Below are 18,958 nucleotides of genomic sequence, written 5' to 3'. Positions count from 1 at the left end.
CGCGCGGTTGCATTGCTTTTTTCGACGTCAGTATCAAAACACCAATGAGCGAACACGGATCAAATAATACTTGGAAATTTAACGTACACACAAACACACACTTGTAAACATAGGTGTTAAAGTAAACCTGACACTTAAACACTTTTACAACAAGCTCCCTGTGCGTCTGCGTGCCGTTTTTCGCACTATAGTGACTGAGAGAGGTTTGTTCCCTTGGAGACGCCGTAGCGGGCACGCGCGCAGTTTCCGCCCACTCCAACCCCAGCAGGAAGTGAGCGGAGTCCGGCGAAAGTGAGCGAACTATCAAAACAAACTACCAGCATCGCTTCAGCTCCAGCTTCACTGCATATAACCGACTCCCAGGGATCACCATGGACGGTGTACCGACTCCGCTGCGGTGTTTCAGTGAGTGCCACTCCGCGGAGATGTTCGTGGATGACGGGGTGGAGACGGTGACTTCAGTGGAGCAGGTGAGCTCCGTTAGCTAATGTGGCTAATGCTAACGCTGCGAGGATTGACTTTTCCACTCTGGATGGAAAAGTGTGACAGAGAATCAGCTGTCACACACTTATTTTTTCTTTTTATATTTTACCCATGACTTTATCCGTAGATTAGAAAAATGATCAATCGCAGTCATTTGCTCACCGAGCTTTAGCCAGCAACCGCGAGCTTTTAGGCAGCTAGCATTGTTCCTTAATGGGATTTACTTGAATTAGCTGTTGGTGCGGGTGGACCAGGGTGGGAGATCCTATAAACCAAGTTACACCAGGGCCAGGATCACTTATACCCATATATAATGATAATCGATGCTTCTTATTGGTAAAAAATAACTAATGTATTATCACATTAGGAAAAGATGTCAGGATTGATGTTATTTTAACTCTCGATCAAGCTGTAAATTATTTTCTCAAATAATTGATTAGTTGTGTTGTCGTTAAACTGACAAAAAACAATCATAATAAAAAAAACTGACTTGCCAAATCTGAAGAAGACGTGTTCAGATGTTTCATTTTGTCAAACAATCCAAAACTGAACGTGAATCTGGATACGAAGATATATGACAAAGAAAAAACACGTTTGAGAAGCTTAAACCAGCAAATATTTACCTGAAACTTAACTGAAGTGATCATACAGTTAACGATTAAATGGCATGTTCGTTTCAGTGGTGTAACAAATGGACAACTACAGGGATCACATGCACACAACGTCAGCAGAGATGCAGCAATAATAAGAGAACTAATGTACATGATGTGACCTTACAAAGTGATTGATTCAATCACATTCACACCATCGCAGTTACACTAAATAAGTTTGTCTTTGTGGCATTGATACATTAGTGATCGACCCACCTACTCTGAAATAGCAAATTCTGGATGCACATGTCCTGCTAGTCAGATAAGTAAGTGGAACTCAGAAGAGTCTGGCCTCTACAACAGGACAATGATCCAAAGCAGATCTTAAAATTCAACACGAATTACATAAAGAAATACAACCTTTTGAACATCCCACCCAGTCCATTGACCTGAACATCATTTAGATTCTGTCTGTAGAAACATGTTGATGTGGAAGAAGCAAATGTTTGCAATGCGCTCTGTCAGAATCAGCATATACAGGATGTTATTGTTTCTTTTTTATTTATATGGTACATTGCGTGTTAAACACTGAAGACATCAACGCAAATGTGCTGCGGTGTTTCCAACGGCTGATTTGCACCTGTGAGCTGATAAACATCTGTGGCACAGAGCAGCCGCCGAGAAGTTCAAAGTCGTTTAGAAACAGTGTCATCATTGTGTAGTTCAGCAGACAGCACTGACAGCTGTAAAATGTCATGCTCAGTACATATGTGGACGCTTATTTGACAACAACCAAATTAAAGAATTCACATCAAAACTGAACATTAGCCCAATGTATTATCAGACTTTTTAAAACTCTAAAAAAAATCAGAAACACTGTGCAGGTCATGAAAAGAGGCTCTTCCCCCATCCTCTTATATTCAGTATATATTCAAGTCCTTTCAGGTGCTTCAGGTTTCTGTGTTGTGGATCTTTTTTGGCAGCAAAAATGTCAAATAGCTCACCAGGTTCTTACTAAAATTAAAAAAAAAAACTAATGTGTTGCGCATGTTTTACTTCGCACAGTGACTATTGATAGAAAATGCTGCAGTGTCTCTATTTTTCAGTCAGTCTCAGTCTGCTCTGCTTTCAGCTCATAATAATGACTGGCTGATGAAAGGATGGTTTTATAACCATGATCTTCATAATGACTGTTTATACTCTCCTCTTTTCTGCCCTTTCTTTTTTCCATCAGAAAAAAGTGGAATGCAGCATTGAAGAAGTCATCAGTGTTTACAAGCAAATACACAGCTTACCACAGTGAGTATCCAGTGTCAACACACTGCTGCAGCTCATGAGCAGTTTGATCAAACAGATGCACAGAAGGTGACTGAGGTTGGAGAGTTTTGTCTTGAGTTTTTAATTGTCTGTACTTTTTTCCACTGTTCCCCCAGCATTTTCAGAAATGTATGCTTCATAATGTAACAATACTTCCAACTTGAAATGTGTCTTTGCTCTGTGATGTGGGAAATGAAGTTGCTTTGTGACTCTGTTAGGTTAGATATTACTGCAATAATAATGTGCTAAATTGGCCTGACCCTAATTCAGAGCATCATAAAATCCTTTATGTAGTGTGCCATATTAAATTAAGTATAGAAAAACATGTATTTTCAAACTCAGAAGGTAATAAATTAGTCAGATGTTGAAAAGCTATGAAGCATTTTTTCCAGGAGCACTGCTCACTGGCTGTGGCTGTCTTTTTTTTTCCCAATCACAAACACCTGCTGTTTTCCAGTAGACATGGCTGCATGGAGAAGTACGATGGTTGTTCTCTAAACGATGCGCTGATCAGCCCACGTACTTTGCTCCCGCGATCAGCTGTCATCAGTCCTCTTTTAATGGGGTGACTCATCTCATTTCTATGACAACTGCTTGGACCGGAAAGTCACTGGCACAGCAGCCAGTGTTTATTCAGTATATGGTATGATAAGGAAATTAAGGGTGTTAATCAGTAGAAGCCGTGTGTTTAGCTTTCAGCATTTGGATAAAAGATAAAATGAGAGGAGGTTTTTGAAGTTAATTACAGTCATGAAAAGTAGGCGTCTAGGCTTTGGGTATTTTCTGTTCTGTTCATAATTTCAGCAGTTTAATCAGAAACATACTGATGTGTTGTTTTATTTTCAGTTGCTGCTGATATGTTGTATTTTCCAGCCATATCAATAAAGTCAAATATGGATTTTTTGAATGTTGCAAAAACAAATTCTTGTGTAAAACAGTTAAGCTTTGCCGACCTAATGACCCCCCCCCCCCCTTGATTATTTGACAGTGGTGCTAAGTAAGAAAAACTATTTAGTGAAGCTGTTTTTGTAGCTTTTATATTAAATCTCTTGAAGTTCTTTAGGATACTATAGGCTGAAAACAAAGATCCATACAGAATTCACAAATACTTAAAGGCTGAGCACTTTTTTTTTTTAACTGCATTTCAATTTAAACAGCAACAGTCCACTTTAACACAGTGACATTTCAAACTCTACATGCCCACATACTGAGGACAGCAGCATTTTCTGTAAATTCTCTGCTGCTATTAATTAAAGAAAAATGTGAGAAGAACATTTCTGCCAATGGGGCCACAGCCAGGAGTTTAAAAATCCTGAGGTCAGAATTCAGACGTCGCCCACACTCCCATAAGAGATTTTTTTGTGTATAGATATATTTTATTGATTTTCCTACATTACAAGTTTTTATCCCACAGGAATAGGAGATACAAAATGCAAGTCACCTACTCATCCCCTAAATACAGAGGCACTATTCATCAGATATGTTGACAACTTGAAATCCACACGCCCATGCATACCACCCTCCCTCCCACCCATAAAATGCATCCAGGTATGGGAGGGAATTTGCTAAACGTCCTAATACTGACAGTAAAATGGATATGATGTGCAGGATTTATGGAGGTAGAAATGGTGAGGTATCAGTAGCACTTATTGGAGTATTTGCTCTCTTTTCTCTTTCAGATGTTTGTTCTGCTCAGCTCGAGACTGAGATTATAGGTTTAATTTACATGCACACTTGTCTGCAGCCCCGTCTAGCTCCAGCATTTAACCAGCCGAGTTGAATACTCATCTGAAGCGCATAACTGTGGTGGGCGGACCGCCTGTTAGCTGCTTAGCGTCGGTCCTGTGCCCCCCCCTCTGATTGTTGTTGTTTTGCAGAATTGCCGCTGTGAAACCTTGGGCAGTGATCTGTGACTAACCCTGTGTAGGTAGAGTGTAATTACCATCGTTGTAGCGAACATTGCGTGAAAAGGGCAGGCAGAGCATAGGACTGGGTGGGTGGTTGGGTGGTTGGTGAGGAAGAACAAGGGAGGGAGGTTGTGTCAGCTGCCTTTGACTCACAGACACACATGCACTCATCTGTATAAAGACATACAGATGCAGGTGAAAGCTGCACAAGCACGCTGACGTTAAAATCATGGAAGGGAGCATATGCTCACATGCCTACTGTCAATACCTACTTTTGTCATTTTGCTCAGGAATAAAAGGGAACTGAACCTTTGTTAAAATTGGCATTTCATACTTTTTGTTCACATACTATATCACTGCACATACAGTACATTCCTGTATGGTTACCAAGGGTATTGTAATGTGTACAGATTTAGTTTTCTTATACCTACACTATACTCTGCCTTAGAGAGTTTGTATCTGTATACAGCTTTAGAAGAGCTCCCCTAATTCTTATTTCCTTTGCTCTGTTTTGAGCCCTCTTGTATCTTTATCTTTTGCTGCAGTAACACCTGCCATCCCCCTGGGAATCAAAAAAATATTATTTTAATTCTGTGTTTATTTTTGTAGGGACAAGTGTATAACATGGACCAATGCCACGTATCACAGCATAAATATCCTAAGCTGTGCTTACTCCTACATCGGCAAATGCACAGAAGTCAACAATGAATACACACTAAGAACAATGATACAATATCTTGTCTTTTTTTCTTTTTTTTTTTGCTTCACCCAGCCTCCTTTTATGCTGATAATGAGGACAGTGCTGAATATTCTCCTGGTAATTGAAAGTGAATAAAAAAAATTGAGCATAAAATGAAAAGGAGATGCTAATTAGGTTTCTGCAGGGCTGGAATACCTTAAAAAAAAAACAACTAATGAAGTAAAATAAACTCTACAGTACTTCTGACTTTTAAATCAACATTTTTTTGTGTTTTGTAGAGGAAAAAAAAACATATACAGACACATTTTTACTTTAGGAAAATAAAAGATGAAAATAGAGCACCTCATGTAGTGAGATTATTTGAAACATAAAACCATTTTTCATTTTGTACTACCTGCAGCATTATGACTTCAGGGTACATGTGATATTCCAAATAGTAAAAACAAGTGTACAAGTGTGTCAACTGAGCTTACTATATTTGACACACAACTGCGGCTGAGAATATCATTTCTAGTAGAGGAGTGTTTCGAGCCTCGTCTTTCAGTTGTTTCTCAGATGTCCATGTTGACATTTTCTCTGGTACTCTACCTGCTACGTGTTTGTGATTGACCCCTCTCTCCTGTTTTTGTTCCTCAGGCCAACGTTGTTGCGGGAACAACACTACCAATATCTCAAGAAGGGCTTACGTCATTTATCAGACGCCTATGAGGTACGGTATCACACTTCTAACAAGCAACGTGGTGAAACATCTGTTGTGCGTTGAATAGCCCCTATGCCACATAACAGCAGAGTTCTCCTCTTCAAGCTAAGTTTTCTACCAGAGTTCACCCAGAGGTCGCATCAGTTCCAGTGTGTCAGTAATAACCAGCGCTGACCTGAAGGACAGTAACACTCACCGCCTCTGATTAGGTGCCTGATTGGTTCTCTCTGCTTTAAATAGAAGTACCATTGTGTTTCACTTTGCAAAAAATATGCTTGTTTGCTTTCGGGAAGGTCACATCTTTTTTCTCCTCTCTTGCCAGAAAAGAGAGAGAGAGAGAGAGAGAGGGAGGGAGGGAGAAAAGAATTTGTTGCTCTCCCCACCTCCACCTCAGTATCAGAGTGAACTGAGTGAAAGTCAGACTCACAGTGGAGTGTGTTGGTAGTGCTGTGGCAGTGTTACTGTGTTTATACGTCTCAGCTAAACATGGCAAAGAATTGGCAGTGGAAATTAGTAACTGAGTCATTATATTATGTAATTAAAACAGCACAAAAGACATGACATCAGTGTACTGTTTGTATCATAAACATTCAGCATATCATATATTTACTAGCTGTTTAAAACAAGTGATGTGACGTTTTTCCCTGTGCCTCAGCTCTCACCTTCCTCCTCGGCCTCTCCTCTATCTGATCTCTCTATCTCGTTTATTGCTATAATTGGTCATCTGATGCCCAGCTGATCATGTGATGTGTGTGCGTGTGCGTGTGTGCACGTGGTGCTATCTGTCTCTCTCTGCGAGTAGTGTCTGGATGCTAGCAGACCGTGGCTTTGCTTCTGGATTCTTCACAGTCTGGAGTTACTAGAGGAACCCATTCCCTCTGCTGTTGCCTCAGAGTGAGTCACAAACACACACACACACACACTCATATTCTACAACTAAACTGCTACCAAGGGGCAGAAATGAAGCCAAATAAAGCCTGTGCACTGCCAAATACTTTTTATTATTTATTACCATTGCATAGTTCTCATAATTACTAAATGCTGCAGAAAAATAAATACTCCTACAATGCAAAATTGTTGATAGATAACGAACAGCAGCAGCTACACCCAAACTGCAGGAGGAGAAGTTGTTGATGCAAAATGTGTGTTTTACATTATATATAATCCTAATGCCCATCTCTGACACCATTTTTTAAATTTGATTGTGGATCTATAAGAACACACCAATCCAAGAGAAAGGGCAGCAAACGTATACACTCCTGTGGAAGGGTTTAAAGTGAAGATATCTTCAAAAACAGTGCCATGAATAGTTTTATCAATCCATGAACCAAAATCAGATCAATAGTTGCTGTGACCAGACTGTGTCTTTCAAACAGCACCAATTCTCTTTGGTACAGGTAGGTTGATCCAAGCATCTTAAGAAAACTTGACACAGTTCTTATGTGGATCGAGGCTCAGCACAGTGTCTCCTGTCCTCATATATGTAATCCCACACTGACTCCATGAAGCGGAGATGCAGAGAGTTATTTATGACTCTGGCTGTATGTTTGGGCTGTTTGTCTTGCCACAGAATAAATTAGGGACCAATCAGACGTCTCGCTGATGGTGCTGCGTGATGGATAGGAATGTAAACGTCTAAAGAGCCTAAAACTTTTGCACTGTACTGTACAAGTGATATTTCCAGCATAAACCATTATATTTAAAGACAGACTTAAAACATGAAAGATACAAGCTCTGACTTGACCACTGAAAGTGCTGTCCCACAGTTCAGCACCAGTATTGAAAAAGAGCTTCTGGCTACATTACATACCTCAGGCACTATATTGTACGTTTACCCACACTGGCCAAAAATACTATTGCAGTGATGAAATCAGTATATGCCATGTACCATTACAAACAGAGGAGTCCTCCCATGTTCTAAAAATCCACTGTTAAATCATTTCTTCCCCCTGTAGTGTCAATAACTTATCTGCAACCATTCATCTTAATTTCCCTGTGTAATCAAACACCCACAGTAATTAATAGTCATGGTGTTGATGTAAGAAGCTGTGATACTGATGTATTTACTCAACTTAAATTGTGAGCAGTAATGAGCAGGTGTATTATTTAAGAGATGTTTATGCAGCCGTGACTTCAAATAGTGTTGCTGTTATGGCCACAGAGATGTCACTTGATTAAATTACTGCCAGTCGAAAGTAACACTTTGCAAAGCCTGTAGCGGGTAGCAATGCCAGGCTGCCAACCCACTCTCTCATTATGACTGTGAGGCGTGCCAACACACCGGCTGGCACTGCCCAGTGCCAATGTGACGCCCTCGTGCTCGCACATAAAAACACACAGGCCTCGTTCAAGGGTTTATAACAATGCAACCTACAAGAGATTTGCTTTCTCTGTCCCATGAAACGTACACTGTTCTCAGGTCATTATTGGCACCGGGGCTGGTTGGCCAAAGTTAATGTAGGTTTCCCCTTCCAACTCAGTTGGCTCGAGAAGCGCTTGCAGTTTTGTGATTTCTCTCCATGGCGGGGGATGAAGAGGACATTTGTAAGAGAAGCAGCTCGGTGCACAGAGGCTGGAAGAGAAAAGAAGCTGTGGTTGAGATGGCCTGTGCTCTGTGCCACGTCAGCTAGAGGGAACCAACCCAGTGCTGCTGGTTTTATAGTCTGCTGTGGCTCTGCAGGCCAGAGATGCAGAGCTGGAGCCATGATGATCTGATGCACTGAGACAGTGTTGTTTGTGTGTGACGTGTAAGAAAAGTGGCTTGTCCAAGTAATGTTAATGAAAGAAATGTGTTTCATTGTGCATTTGTTTTTGAATTTTTTGGGTAAAGTTAATTGAAAACACGCTGCCTTTTTCAGACTCATCTGCCTTCTCGCACAGTTAGACACATTCACATGTCCTGTGCAACCTCTGCTACAAAGATCTCTACTATCTAGCAGCTGTCTTTCTGTTTGAAAAGTAGGGGAAGTTTAAATATTTTCTTCTTTTTTTTTAATAAGTATAGTCAGCCTGCACAGGTTTTCCAAAACTGGTAACCTAACATAGTGCATATAGTCAACTGTATGTATGAGATGCAAACTGTAGGTTTGTAGATTCCTCTGCTGTTGTTGATAGTTGGCCATATTTTCCAGATGAGGCTGTCCTCATCACAGCTGCCTTACTTGTTTAAAATTTATTTTTTACCTTTATCTAAAATACATTTTGAGACAGCTGTCCTGTATTTTATGTAATTATCTGAGATTTTTAAAATAGTATTGTTATGCAGACCAAGCTAAATCCTGAGCACCAACTGTCTTGTTGGATAATTAAAGTTTATCCCACAGACTTTTTCCAGACAGACAGACACTAGTTTGTGTTTTGTGATAGACACACTCATTTGTGAGCACCAGGATTTCTAACATACACAAGCTCACTTGTGTTTGAGGAAAAACTCTATACTCAGGTTTTCATACCCATGAGGTTTGCATCTTAAACCCATACATCTCCATTGGTTAGGGTTAGAAAGCCATTGTTGAATATCTACTTTTTGTTGTCTGATATTTTAATATTGATATAGTGACATTTTGAAAAGACTTCTGCTCTTGTCTCTCCAGTGTGTGTCAGTTCCTGGCTCGTTGTCAGAGCCCAACAGGAGGTTTTCGCTGGGGGACCAGGACAACATGCCCACCTAGCACCCACCTATGCTGCTGTCAACGCCCTCTGTATCATAGGCACAGAAGAGGCCTATAATGTTATAGACAGGTACAGTCCTGGCCTCACATAAAAAACACATAGAAAAGCAGACTGGAAACAGAATTACTGATTGAGTTGTTATTATACTAGTTGTTTATACTATTTTTTGTCATTTCTATGATGCATGTGATATTTTATGTTCAAATGAATCCTCAAGTCAAGTAACACATTTTGATTACAACAGAAAAAAGCACAGAAAATAGACTTCTGTCTATAAAAAGCTGAATTCAGCACATTTAGAAGAGGACACATGGTGGATTTATAATGTCAAACATCTCAGCGGTTTTGATGTAAAGCATGAGTTTTGTTGTCAGCAATACTTTGGCACTGCAAATCTGGAGAGTATCTGATATACTAAGACTCTTCAGATGCCAAGATTAGCAATTTGTCACAGTGACTTCATGGAAGAGATATAACTCAGAGTTGCACAATGTACTATAAATAGTGGGATATACACAACACTCTATGTATCAAATTGCCTTAAGGGTCAGTCACACTGTTTTTGTACTGAAAAACAAGGGCTTTTTCATTTACAGTCCAGACCATAAGTATTTGAACAGTTCAACATTTTTCTGTTCTTCTGACTCTCTGCTTCAGTACATTGACTCTCAAATGAAATAATTAATACTACATTAAAGTGCCATGTCTCAGCTTTGAGCAGGTTTACATCAGTCAGAGACAGAAGTGTGTGGGAGGTCCTTTTATCACATGACACTTTAATATATTATTTGTTATTTTATTTCAAACTGAATGTGCTGAATCTCAGAGTCTTGAGAACACACATACTTATGATCTGGACTGTGCATTGTATGAATTTGATGTCCCAAAGTGTCATTAAAACCATAGCGACATTTCAGAGCTTTTAATTGGTGGCTCTATAATTATGTTTGACATTCATTTATTAATTGATGCTTTTAAACCCTCTTTAGTGAAATTCCATTTTTCCGCAGCACTACATTATAATAACTATGACGTTGTTACAGTTGTAGGAGAACATTAGAGAAATCTCTTTAAGATGTTATTTACCCAGAGGCTAATTAAACCCATTTGCATCACAGAGGCGGTGTTTACATGACTTTTTACTCTCAGCGTTTATATCAGCCAAACTGACAGGGTGAAGCCACTAATGTTTCCAGCCGTGATTCCTGTTTCATTGGCGTGAAGCAGCTTTAAACTGGCAGGTGTTGACTTTGCATTAGGGCTTTATTAAATTTGCAGTACTTACACTGTTCCACTTGCCTCCCACCTCCTCCCTTCTGTTCTCTCCCTGCTTTATCTCTTTCCCTCTATCCATACCGCCATTTCTTCACATATCTCCTCCTTTTTTTTCTAATCAACCTCTCTCTCTCTCTCTTTTTTTCCTAATCACCCTTTCTCTCTCTCTCTCTCTCTCTCTCTCTCTCTCTCTCTCTCCTCCTTTACTGACTTTCTCCAGGGAGAAGCTGTTAGATTTCCTATGGTCAGTGAAGCAGCCAGACGGCTCGTTTGTGATGCATGTTGGAGGCGAGGTGGATGTCAGGTGAGAGCCCAGAAGATAATGTTACATCCTCCACCCTCTAGCCTCTTTCCTCTATTTTCACATCTTTACCCAATTTGAGCATTTGCTTTGTTGGCGTGGCACAGAAAGATCAGATAGGATGAAAAACACAGAATTAAGACATTATTTATTTAAAAAAACCAAACATTTTGTGTCCACAGTCTTATTCAGTATTTTGCATTGTTGTACAAAAGTCCAAATATTTTACAGCTAAATTTCTTCTTGTCATCAAATAAGTAGAACGTTTTTGAAAAAGAACGTCCTTTCTTTCAGTTTCCCTCTGCATGTTTTATGCTCTTTTGTTCTTCTTGGTGTTGATAGAAAAGAGGAGAAATACCCACATCTCTCATGCATAAGAGTGGATTTATGTTATTTGAGTTACTCTCTGTGAGTGTGTGTGTGTGTGTGTGTTGCCTTTTCTCACTTTGAATCTCCTATGTGGGGCAGTGGGTTTTTTAATAAGCAGCTTTGAGGTATCGTCTTCTGTTCCAACAAAGAACCTCAGAAGTCAGAGTTACTTTTTCAGTCTCACAGGAGTCCGTTATCTGTTGCCAACCAATTAATGTTCCGCTGTCATTATGTATTATTCAGCTCTTTGCTTATCAGTCGTGCCCCTATAAAAACCACAAACCTCCAAAATGTCAACTTTTTACAAACTAGAAAATGCAGCCATGTTTTCACTTGAATTTGTGAGCTAATCCAGTGGGTTTTAAAATGGGTCTGTTTGCCGGAGAAGCTGGAGAATCTCAACTCTTAAAAGAGTGTTTTATTGTGTATTTTTAATATATGTACCTAAGACTACCCTGGAAACATCTTATTCCTTTGTGCCACAGACCTACATAGTTGTCCAAAAGCTATTAAAAACATGTCATGTTTCTTCATAATGATGAACACTGTAGTTCATTGCCACTCAGTCCCACATACTCCATCCTGCTGCTGCAAATACTCAGTAGACCTCTAAATGTGTATTCATCCACAGCTGAAAATAGTACCCAGCAAAATGTTTGCTAAACCCAACCATTTTAGGAAGTTACTGAGCTTTTTAAAAATAAATAAATAAAAAAAAAAAATATTGAATCTATTTATATGTGACCTGTTTTTTAAAGATTTATGTTCTCTCTGAAGAAGAATAAAGGCTGGGACGTCTGTGTGCCTGTATTATCTCTTCATGAGATTTGCTGACAATAAAAACACACAACACCAACCTTATCTTCCATCTCAGAGATGATTAATTATTTTTAGACATACATATACTTTCGATATATGCTCTGTACAAACCATAGGTGGCGACTCAGAAGCAGTGCTGCCATTCTCTAAAGGAGTATGCATGTTTAAATATTTTTGCTGTCACCCTCAAATTCAATTCCAAGTACGTACAAGGTGAGACTGACTTGACAATAAAACAGGTGGACACAAAATGGATGTTTATACTTGTTTTGCTGGCAGTCTAAAAATACAATGCTTTGGGAGATAACATGTAAGTGTAGGAAAAGCAAACTTCCTGCTCAGCCACGTCTCTCTTTGTTGATGTGTATCAACGTGTCCCTGTTTTGTCCTCTCATAGGAGCGCATATTGTGCAGCCTCTGTAGCATCGCTCACAAACATCCTCACGCCTAAACTGTTTGAGGACACGACCAACTGGATCCTCAGGTACAGCAAACCACCACCACAGCAGTGTATTGTTGACCTGTTTAGTTCCACTGTTTCTCCATAATCAAGGGGGTGTTTTATTTCCCCTTTCATCCAGGTGTCAGAACTGGGAGGGCGGTCTAAGTGGAGTGCCAGGTTTGGAGGCCCACGGCGGCTACACTTTCTGTGGCACGGCCGCCCTCGTCATCCTGGGCAAAGAACATATGCTGGATCTCAAAGCCTTGCTGGTGAGCAGAGCAACCCCATATGACATTCCTTTTTTTAAGGGTATTTTTATTTATTTATTTTTTTTATAGATTTTAAGGTTAACACCTCATGCTCAGAGTCACCTCAGGCACTGTTTGGCCTGAGTCCTGAAAAGATGCTATCCGTGTCAGTCACAAAAGAGCCTTTGTGCTGAAGTAATATCCTTGTTATAGGCTGCTGTGAGGGAGCAAGCAGACCCACACAGATGTGATGGAAATAAGAATACAGCGTTATGACCTGAAGCGAGATTCCATTTAGTAAAACGACTGATAACGCCTGGCTCGTCCTGCACCTGAGATGAGTTTCCTCGGATGTACATTCAGTAACATTCTCTGTCTCGTACAGCCTTTAAGAGGCAGTACCTCTACGAGATTTCATTTTAGTCGTGTATGTGTGTAGCCACCCAGCTCTTCATTGGCATATTAAGAGGACAAAGTTTCCATCAGCTTTTCCTCAGTGACTCGTGTTGCGACTATCAGGATTTAGAGTTTATCCCCAGAGGGAAATCCTCTTGTCATTTGTCTACTTCCAGAGAAGTTAGAGATCAGAACAGCAGCCCCGGGGGCTTTAGTATGGACAGAGCTTTGCTTAGAGACTCTGCAGCAGGGCAGATGCTCAATGACACAAAGCTTAAGGTCATCTGAAAAAGAGAGAGGGATGGTGTGTCACCAGGAGGCCAGCCTGCAGCATTTTTGCACTTCTCTTATTGAAAGGAGAAACACAGCTCCCGTTCAGAGACAGTTTATCAGTGTTTTCAGTGATTGGTTTTGGAAAAATAACGATTTAAAATTCAGTTTCTACAGAACTCCCGCACCAACTGCCGTCCATACTTTGACACGTATTCAAATTCAGTGTGGTAATAAAGTTAAATTTGCATGTGACGGCCCAGAAAACCTGTTCCCCACATGTTAGCAGGCTGCTAAAACATCCCTCCTTCCTTAAACAGCCTCTCAGCTCTGTAGTAAAACTCAACTCAACGCCCAGACAGTGTCACAGGTTAACAGGATCACGCACTCTGAGGTGTCCTGTGTCGCCTGTCTGTCCCCCCTTGAGACCCCCCGGCGTATGGATTTCTGTCACAGTGGTTTAACCCGAGCGTCAGTGAAGCTGGAGGTGCCAGGCGGGAGCAGAGATGGGTTTGTCGGTGGTGCGGCAAAGGTTGCAAGTCGACACCAGGTCGAGAATATCTACAGCAGCATGACTCACCTGCTTCATCTCCTCTGCACAGCACCCTGTCCCTGGTTCACAGCAGAGACAGCAAGATAAAGGCTGTTATGCTCAGGAGCGCTGCAATGATTTATTAGTGTGAAAATTAATGGATGAATTAATGTTCATCAAGCAGAAAACATTTTTAAAAATGAACATTTCAGCCTCTCAAATGTGAGGATTTGCTGATTTTCTCTGTATTATAGGTGATGAATAATTTTATTCATTTATTCATTCATTAATCATAATTTGCAGCCCTGATGTTCAAAATATGGTTATTGCAAAATTTATTCACATTAATCTGATCAATAGATGTGTCTGAAAACATCAGGAAACATCTGATTTATAGCACCACAATGATAATGAGTTTTTCAAGGTTCTGAGCTCCCAGCTTTTTTTTTTTGAGAGACTTTTTATTTCCTTAAAATTATGCAGTGTTGGAGTGGGTACTAACAGAAAATGTCTTTCATGAAGTTTCTTTTTATGTGGTGATGTAGGATGAGTCACTGCACAAAAACAGTCCCAGTTTCGTCTCTGAGAGAATGAATTAATCATTAACATCCAGAAGAGATTCACGTCGTAGATTCATGTAGCTGCGTCATTTGACTATGAGAAATTGCACCGGAGCTGCTGAGGACAGCGTCACACATTACCTGTCAAGTAAAGAGGAAGGGAAGCAATATGTTCCCACAGAGCAGCCTGGACAAAGAATGACCAGTCTGTCTATTCTAGTCAATGCGTGAAGCATTTACGATGTAGATGACTGATCAAAGACCCGATGTCCACATTGAGTTATTCGTGTGTTTGCAGTATGTGTGAAGGCCAGCATGAACCACAAAGCATAGACCATGATGCATATTTATAAAGTGCGTTTCCTTTGTCCTTCATTTGAGTGTATGTATATCTACTCTGTGGGAACTGGTGCTTGTAAGAGGGGGTACAAGCTGCTGTGGCTCAGTTTCAGCAAGGCTCAGTATCCTCAACCGCCTCCTCCTCTGTGTTAAACTTTTCTTTATTTACTAAAAATGTTGCATCTTCTTTTTTCTTTCTTTCTTTCTTTTTTTTTAGCCGCAAACTAACGTTAATAAGCTAAACATCATCCTGCCTCTTCCGCAGACAAGACTAGACCCCAGCTGGTATTAAACCCAGTGTCCCATAATTACTCAATCCAAGCTGAGCAGACTGGATGTGCACCAATTAGTGGTTTCCATGGCAACGAAACGGCAAATTCCTTCCCATTTAAAAAGAATAATTAAAAAAAAAATCAAGACACAGCTCTTCCTTCATCCCTTCTTCCACATCTCCACCTCTCGTCCTGTGTGATCCTGTGGGGTTTTTCTGTCACTGGTTTTCAGGGTAGATGAGAGATCAGAGTTAAACATCCTCATGTTTTTGTTTTTGTTTTTTAAATCATCTTAAATGTGTGTTTGTCGTGCGTCTTCCCCCAGCGGTGGGTGGTCAGCAGACAGATGCGATTCGAGGGAGGCTTCCAGGGCCGCTGTAATAAACTGGTGGACGGCTGCTACTCTTTCTGGCAGGCTGGACTCCTGCCTCTACTCCACAGAGCCTTATTCAAAGAAGGTACTGTATCTGTGGTCACGTCACTGAGGTTAGACGTGATGCGGATTAGGTCTGTTTTTTTTTTTAATGCTGTTATAAAATACCCAGAGGCTTCATAATTTTCCAAATCATTACCCTCAAGGGTCAAATTGATATCAGTTGAATTTTCAGTGAAAACAGCTTCACCAGGCCTGAGAATCTAGTACTGTAATTGAAATCAGAATACTGTTGAATATGAACAGTTCATCCTGGTTTCTTACGCACCTGCAGTCACATGATCAGAAACCTGGATACTGTTATGATCATGCGTACAGGGATATGAGTAACCAGATTTCTCATGTTCCATGTAAACGTCATGTCCCAAATCAGCTCAAAACCAGGATAAGACTCATATCCTGTATACTAATGTAAACTCACTCAGTGTCTGTGGTCAGCTGCCTTGTTGTAAGGAGGAATTGGTTTGAGCTCCAGTTGTTTTTTTTAGTGGAATTTTTCCTGTGCTGGTTTGCATGTCACAGTGTTACACTGAATACTAATGCGATACGCTCTGGGCATTAAACTCTGACATTGTTAAAGCTGCAGAGAATGAATATGGGCTCATCATTTTTTTCAGTTTCTTTACCAGAAATGCCCTTTTTTTTAGCTTTAAACTGATTTTCACTCACATTCTACATCCCCATACCCCCATTTACAGAAAATATCTGTCTATCTATGTATATTTAGCACAGCTCATAAAATGCATCATGTAACAGAAAGACAAGAGATAAGTAACTGAAGTACAGAATGTTTGCGCTTGATCCAAAATCATTTAATCTTAACATACTGAGCCCAAAATGTCCTGACTTATGTTTCTGTGTATGTCGTCGCCATGAGTTCTGTGTTTGACTGAGCTACGTTTTTGTGTGCAGGAGAGTCAGAGCTGAGTCGGCAGCGGTGGATGTTTGAGCAGCAGGCCTTGCAGGAGTACATCCTCCTCTGCTGTCAGAACCCAACAGGGGGCCTTCTGGATAAGCCTGGCAAGTCAGTACCACACCATCTGGACACACACACACACACACACACACACACACACACTACGACAACATAAAGACTGGCAGCAGCAGCACACGCTCTCTACACTGTTAAACACGATTCACGTGGTTTTATTCAGGCATGTCATTTATACGTCACAGACCTGTGTTGTGTCTTCTTGTGTGTCCAGATCCAGAGACTTTTACCACACGTGTTACTGCCTGAGCGGCCTCTCCATAGCACAGCACTTTGGAAACATGGACCTCCATCATGAGATGATCCTCGGCAGGGAGGAGAACAGACTGGTGAGGAGTAGATAAATGAATTTACTATCAGAAACAAAAAGAGTCCAGACAGTACACAGGCTCAGCAATGTTACATGAATATTTGTGTATAGTTTGGTCCAATATGCAACATTAATTACAGAACATATGCAGATAAAGGTAAATAAAAAACCTTTGGAGACTTGGTGTAGCAGACTTTTATTATACAGCGATTTTGGGTGTCACAGCTGACTCAGGTGGAGGGCCTGTCTTGTTGCTATACTGAGTAGTGTATTGGTTCATGTGAATACAAAGATCAGATTTTTTCATTTATTAAATTAACTGTGGGGTAAATTTGTTCTTTATTTTTGCTCTTCAGACGTCTTGTATTTTCAGTTTCATGGTCAGAGAGGATCATTTTCTGATCCGGCTTCATTTTGATAGAAGTCTAAAACAAGACGCACGGACAGATGTTTGATGTTGGGTTGAGTTGAGAAGTCAAGCAGTAAGATAAATGACGTGTGGTTACGCTTGAAGATGTGAACGGCAACAGCAGTAGTGTTGGTTTTATTTTCCTGTTTCCTGTTGTATTACTGGTACTGACAGTTGGTTGCAGTAAGCCTGTTCCCCTATGCATGCACATTAAATCAGCTCTCAGCAGCCACATTGATGAAGTGAATATCAGAAAACATGTACAATTTAAACAATTCATTATATGAGCCCTGCGGCAAGTAGCATCCTCTGTTCTTGAGAAAGGTGTTGATTCAACTCTGGAAGTTTTTGAGCTTGTATTTCACAGAGGTGGTGTTGCATTAGATGGTATTGTAATGTCTCATCCGCCTCCACAAACTATCAACGAAAAGGTGTTACAGAGGTAGTGTTGTTTTACATATGTTCTTGATTTTCTGTCCACTCAGTTTTTTGTCTAAAATATTATTTCTGAGACATGTTGTCTGCCTCCATACATGCAGACAGGAGATAAGAAGAGTTGGATATTTTCGTTTTTATTCCAGTTCAAACTAGTTTAAAAATATTTTTTAGATTATTGAGTTTTACTTACAACTGCATACAGTGACTCTCCAGTTTCATTCTCAGAAATCAATGAAGTGTCCACAGAGAGTGGAGGGAGTATTAACAGTACTGTCATTGTTCAGACATATTGTATAATAGTTAAACCATAATTACACTCACACCAAATTAGATTCAGTGTTTGGGACAGTTGAGTAACATATGACGTGCTTAAAAAGAAAGAAAATAGGTCAAAAAAATAAGAGAAAATTGATGCTTTAAAAAACATGTGTTGTAATAAATGCCTTGTTTTCCTCTTCTTCTCCCCTGTAGGCTCCAACTCATCCAGTTTACAACATTTGTCCAGAGAAGGTGGCTCTGGCCCTGCAGCACTTTCACCGGCTTCCCGTCCCTGAGGACAACAGGCAGCCAGGAGCCACCGCTGACAACAGACCGTCGGACCCCGCCGCCGCGGCTGCCCCTGGATCAGCCGAACATCAGTCCTAGTTAGTCCTCCTCAGCGGAGACGTCACACTTTGTGAACCAGTCAGCTCTGGGGAAAGGACTCGAACCAGCAAAAAAAAACAAAAAAAAACAGAAGCCAGGTCTGACATGGACGAGCCCGAGAACCAGCAGGATGGTAGACCCCCTGTAGAAACAAGGGCTGGAGTTTAGGGTGGAGTTTGCCCAGATTAAGGCTCAACAGTTGTATGTGCGGGCAGCTTTGCATACAGTTGGGTTTTTGCTTGCAATGCCTATTGTTTTCATTCTCTGAAATAAAAGTGAAACTTTATAAGGTTTCAGTATGACCAACGTTAATAAAACTTTATATAGCGCTTTTCATAATGGTGTTATAAAATGCTTTATGACTTCTAAATATGTTGGTAAAATATTTCAAACACATTATAACTTAAATACAGGCAAACAAAACAGGTCAAATAAACAAGCATCAGTAACATCTGCACAGTATCAGCACAGTGTTCAGTTTACAGTCATAGAGGACAAAAAAAAAAATCAACAAATCCTGTCCTAATCCAGTTCTTTGCT

The 18,958-nt window shown here is 40.4% G+C and overlaps 1 protein-coding gene across 1 annotated transcript; it reads left to right on the top strand.

The window, feature by feature from the left end:
• The first annotated feature begins 231 nt into the window (after positions 1–231).
• Positions 232–18,757, top strand: fntb (farnesyltransferase, CAAX box, beta). Its single transcript, XM_018682564.2, is given in 13 exon segments — positions 232–470; positions 2,308–2,372; positions 5,634–5,706; positions 6,500–6,591; positions 9,291–9,333; positions 9,335–9,438; positions 10,865–10,948; positions 12,531–12,617; positions 12,715–12,844; positions 15,518–15,650; positions 16,538–16,649; positions 16,831–16,945; positions 18,245–18,757. Coding segments are annotated over 13 exon segments (1,311 nt in total). The 5' UTR covers positions 232–371; the 3' UTR covers positions 18,419–18,757.
• Positions 18,758–18,958: the final 201 nt, after the last annotated feature.

This window comes from Lates calcarifer, linkage group LG7_1, assembly GCF_001640805.2.
Source record: "Lates calcarifer isolate ASB-BC8 linkage group LG7_1, TLL_Latcal_v3, whole genome shotgun sequence".
Lineage (NCBI taxonomy): Eukaryota > Metazoa > Chordata > Actinopteri > Centropomidae > Lates > Lates calcarifer.
Note: the sequence above shows the minus strand (reverse complement) of the source record. Positions and strands in the feature narration are given on the sequence as shown.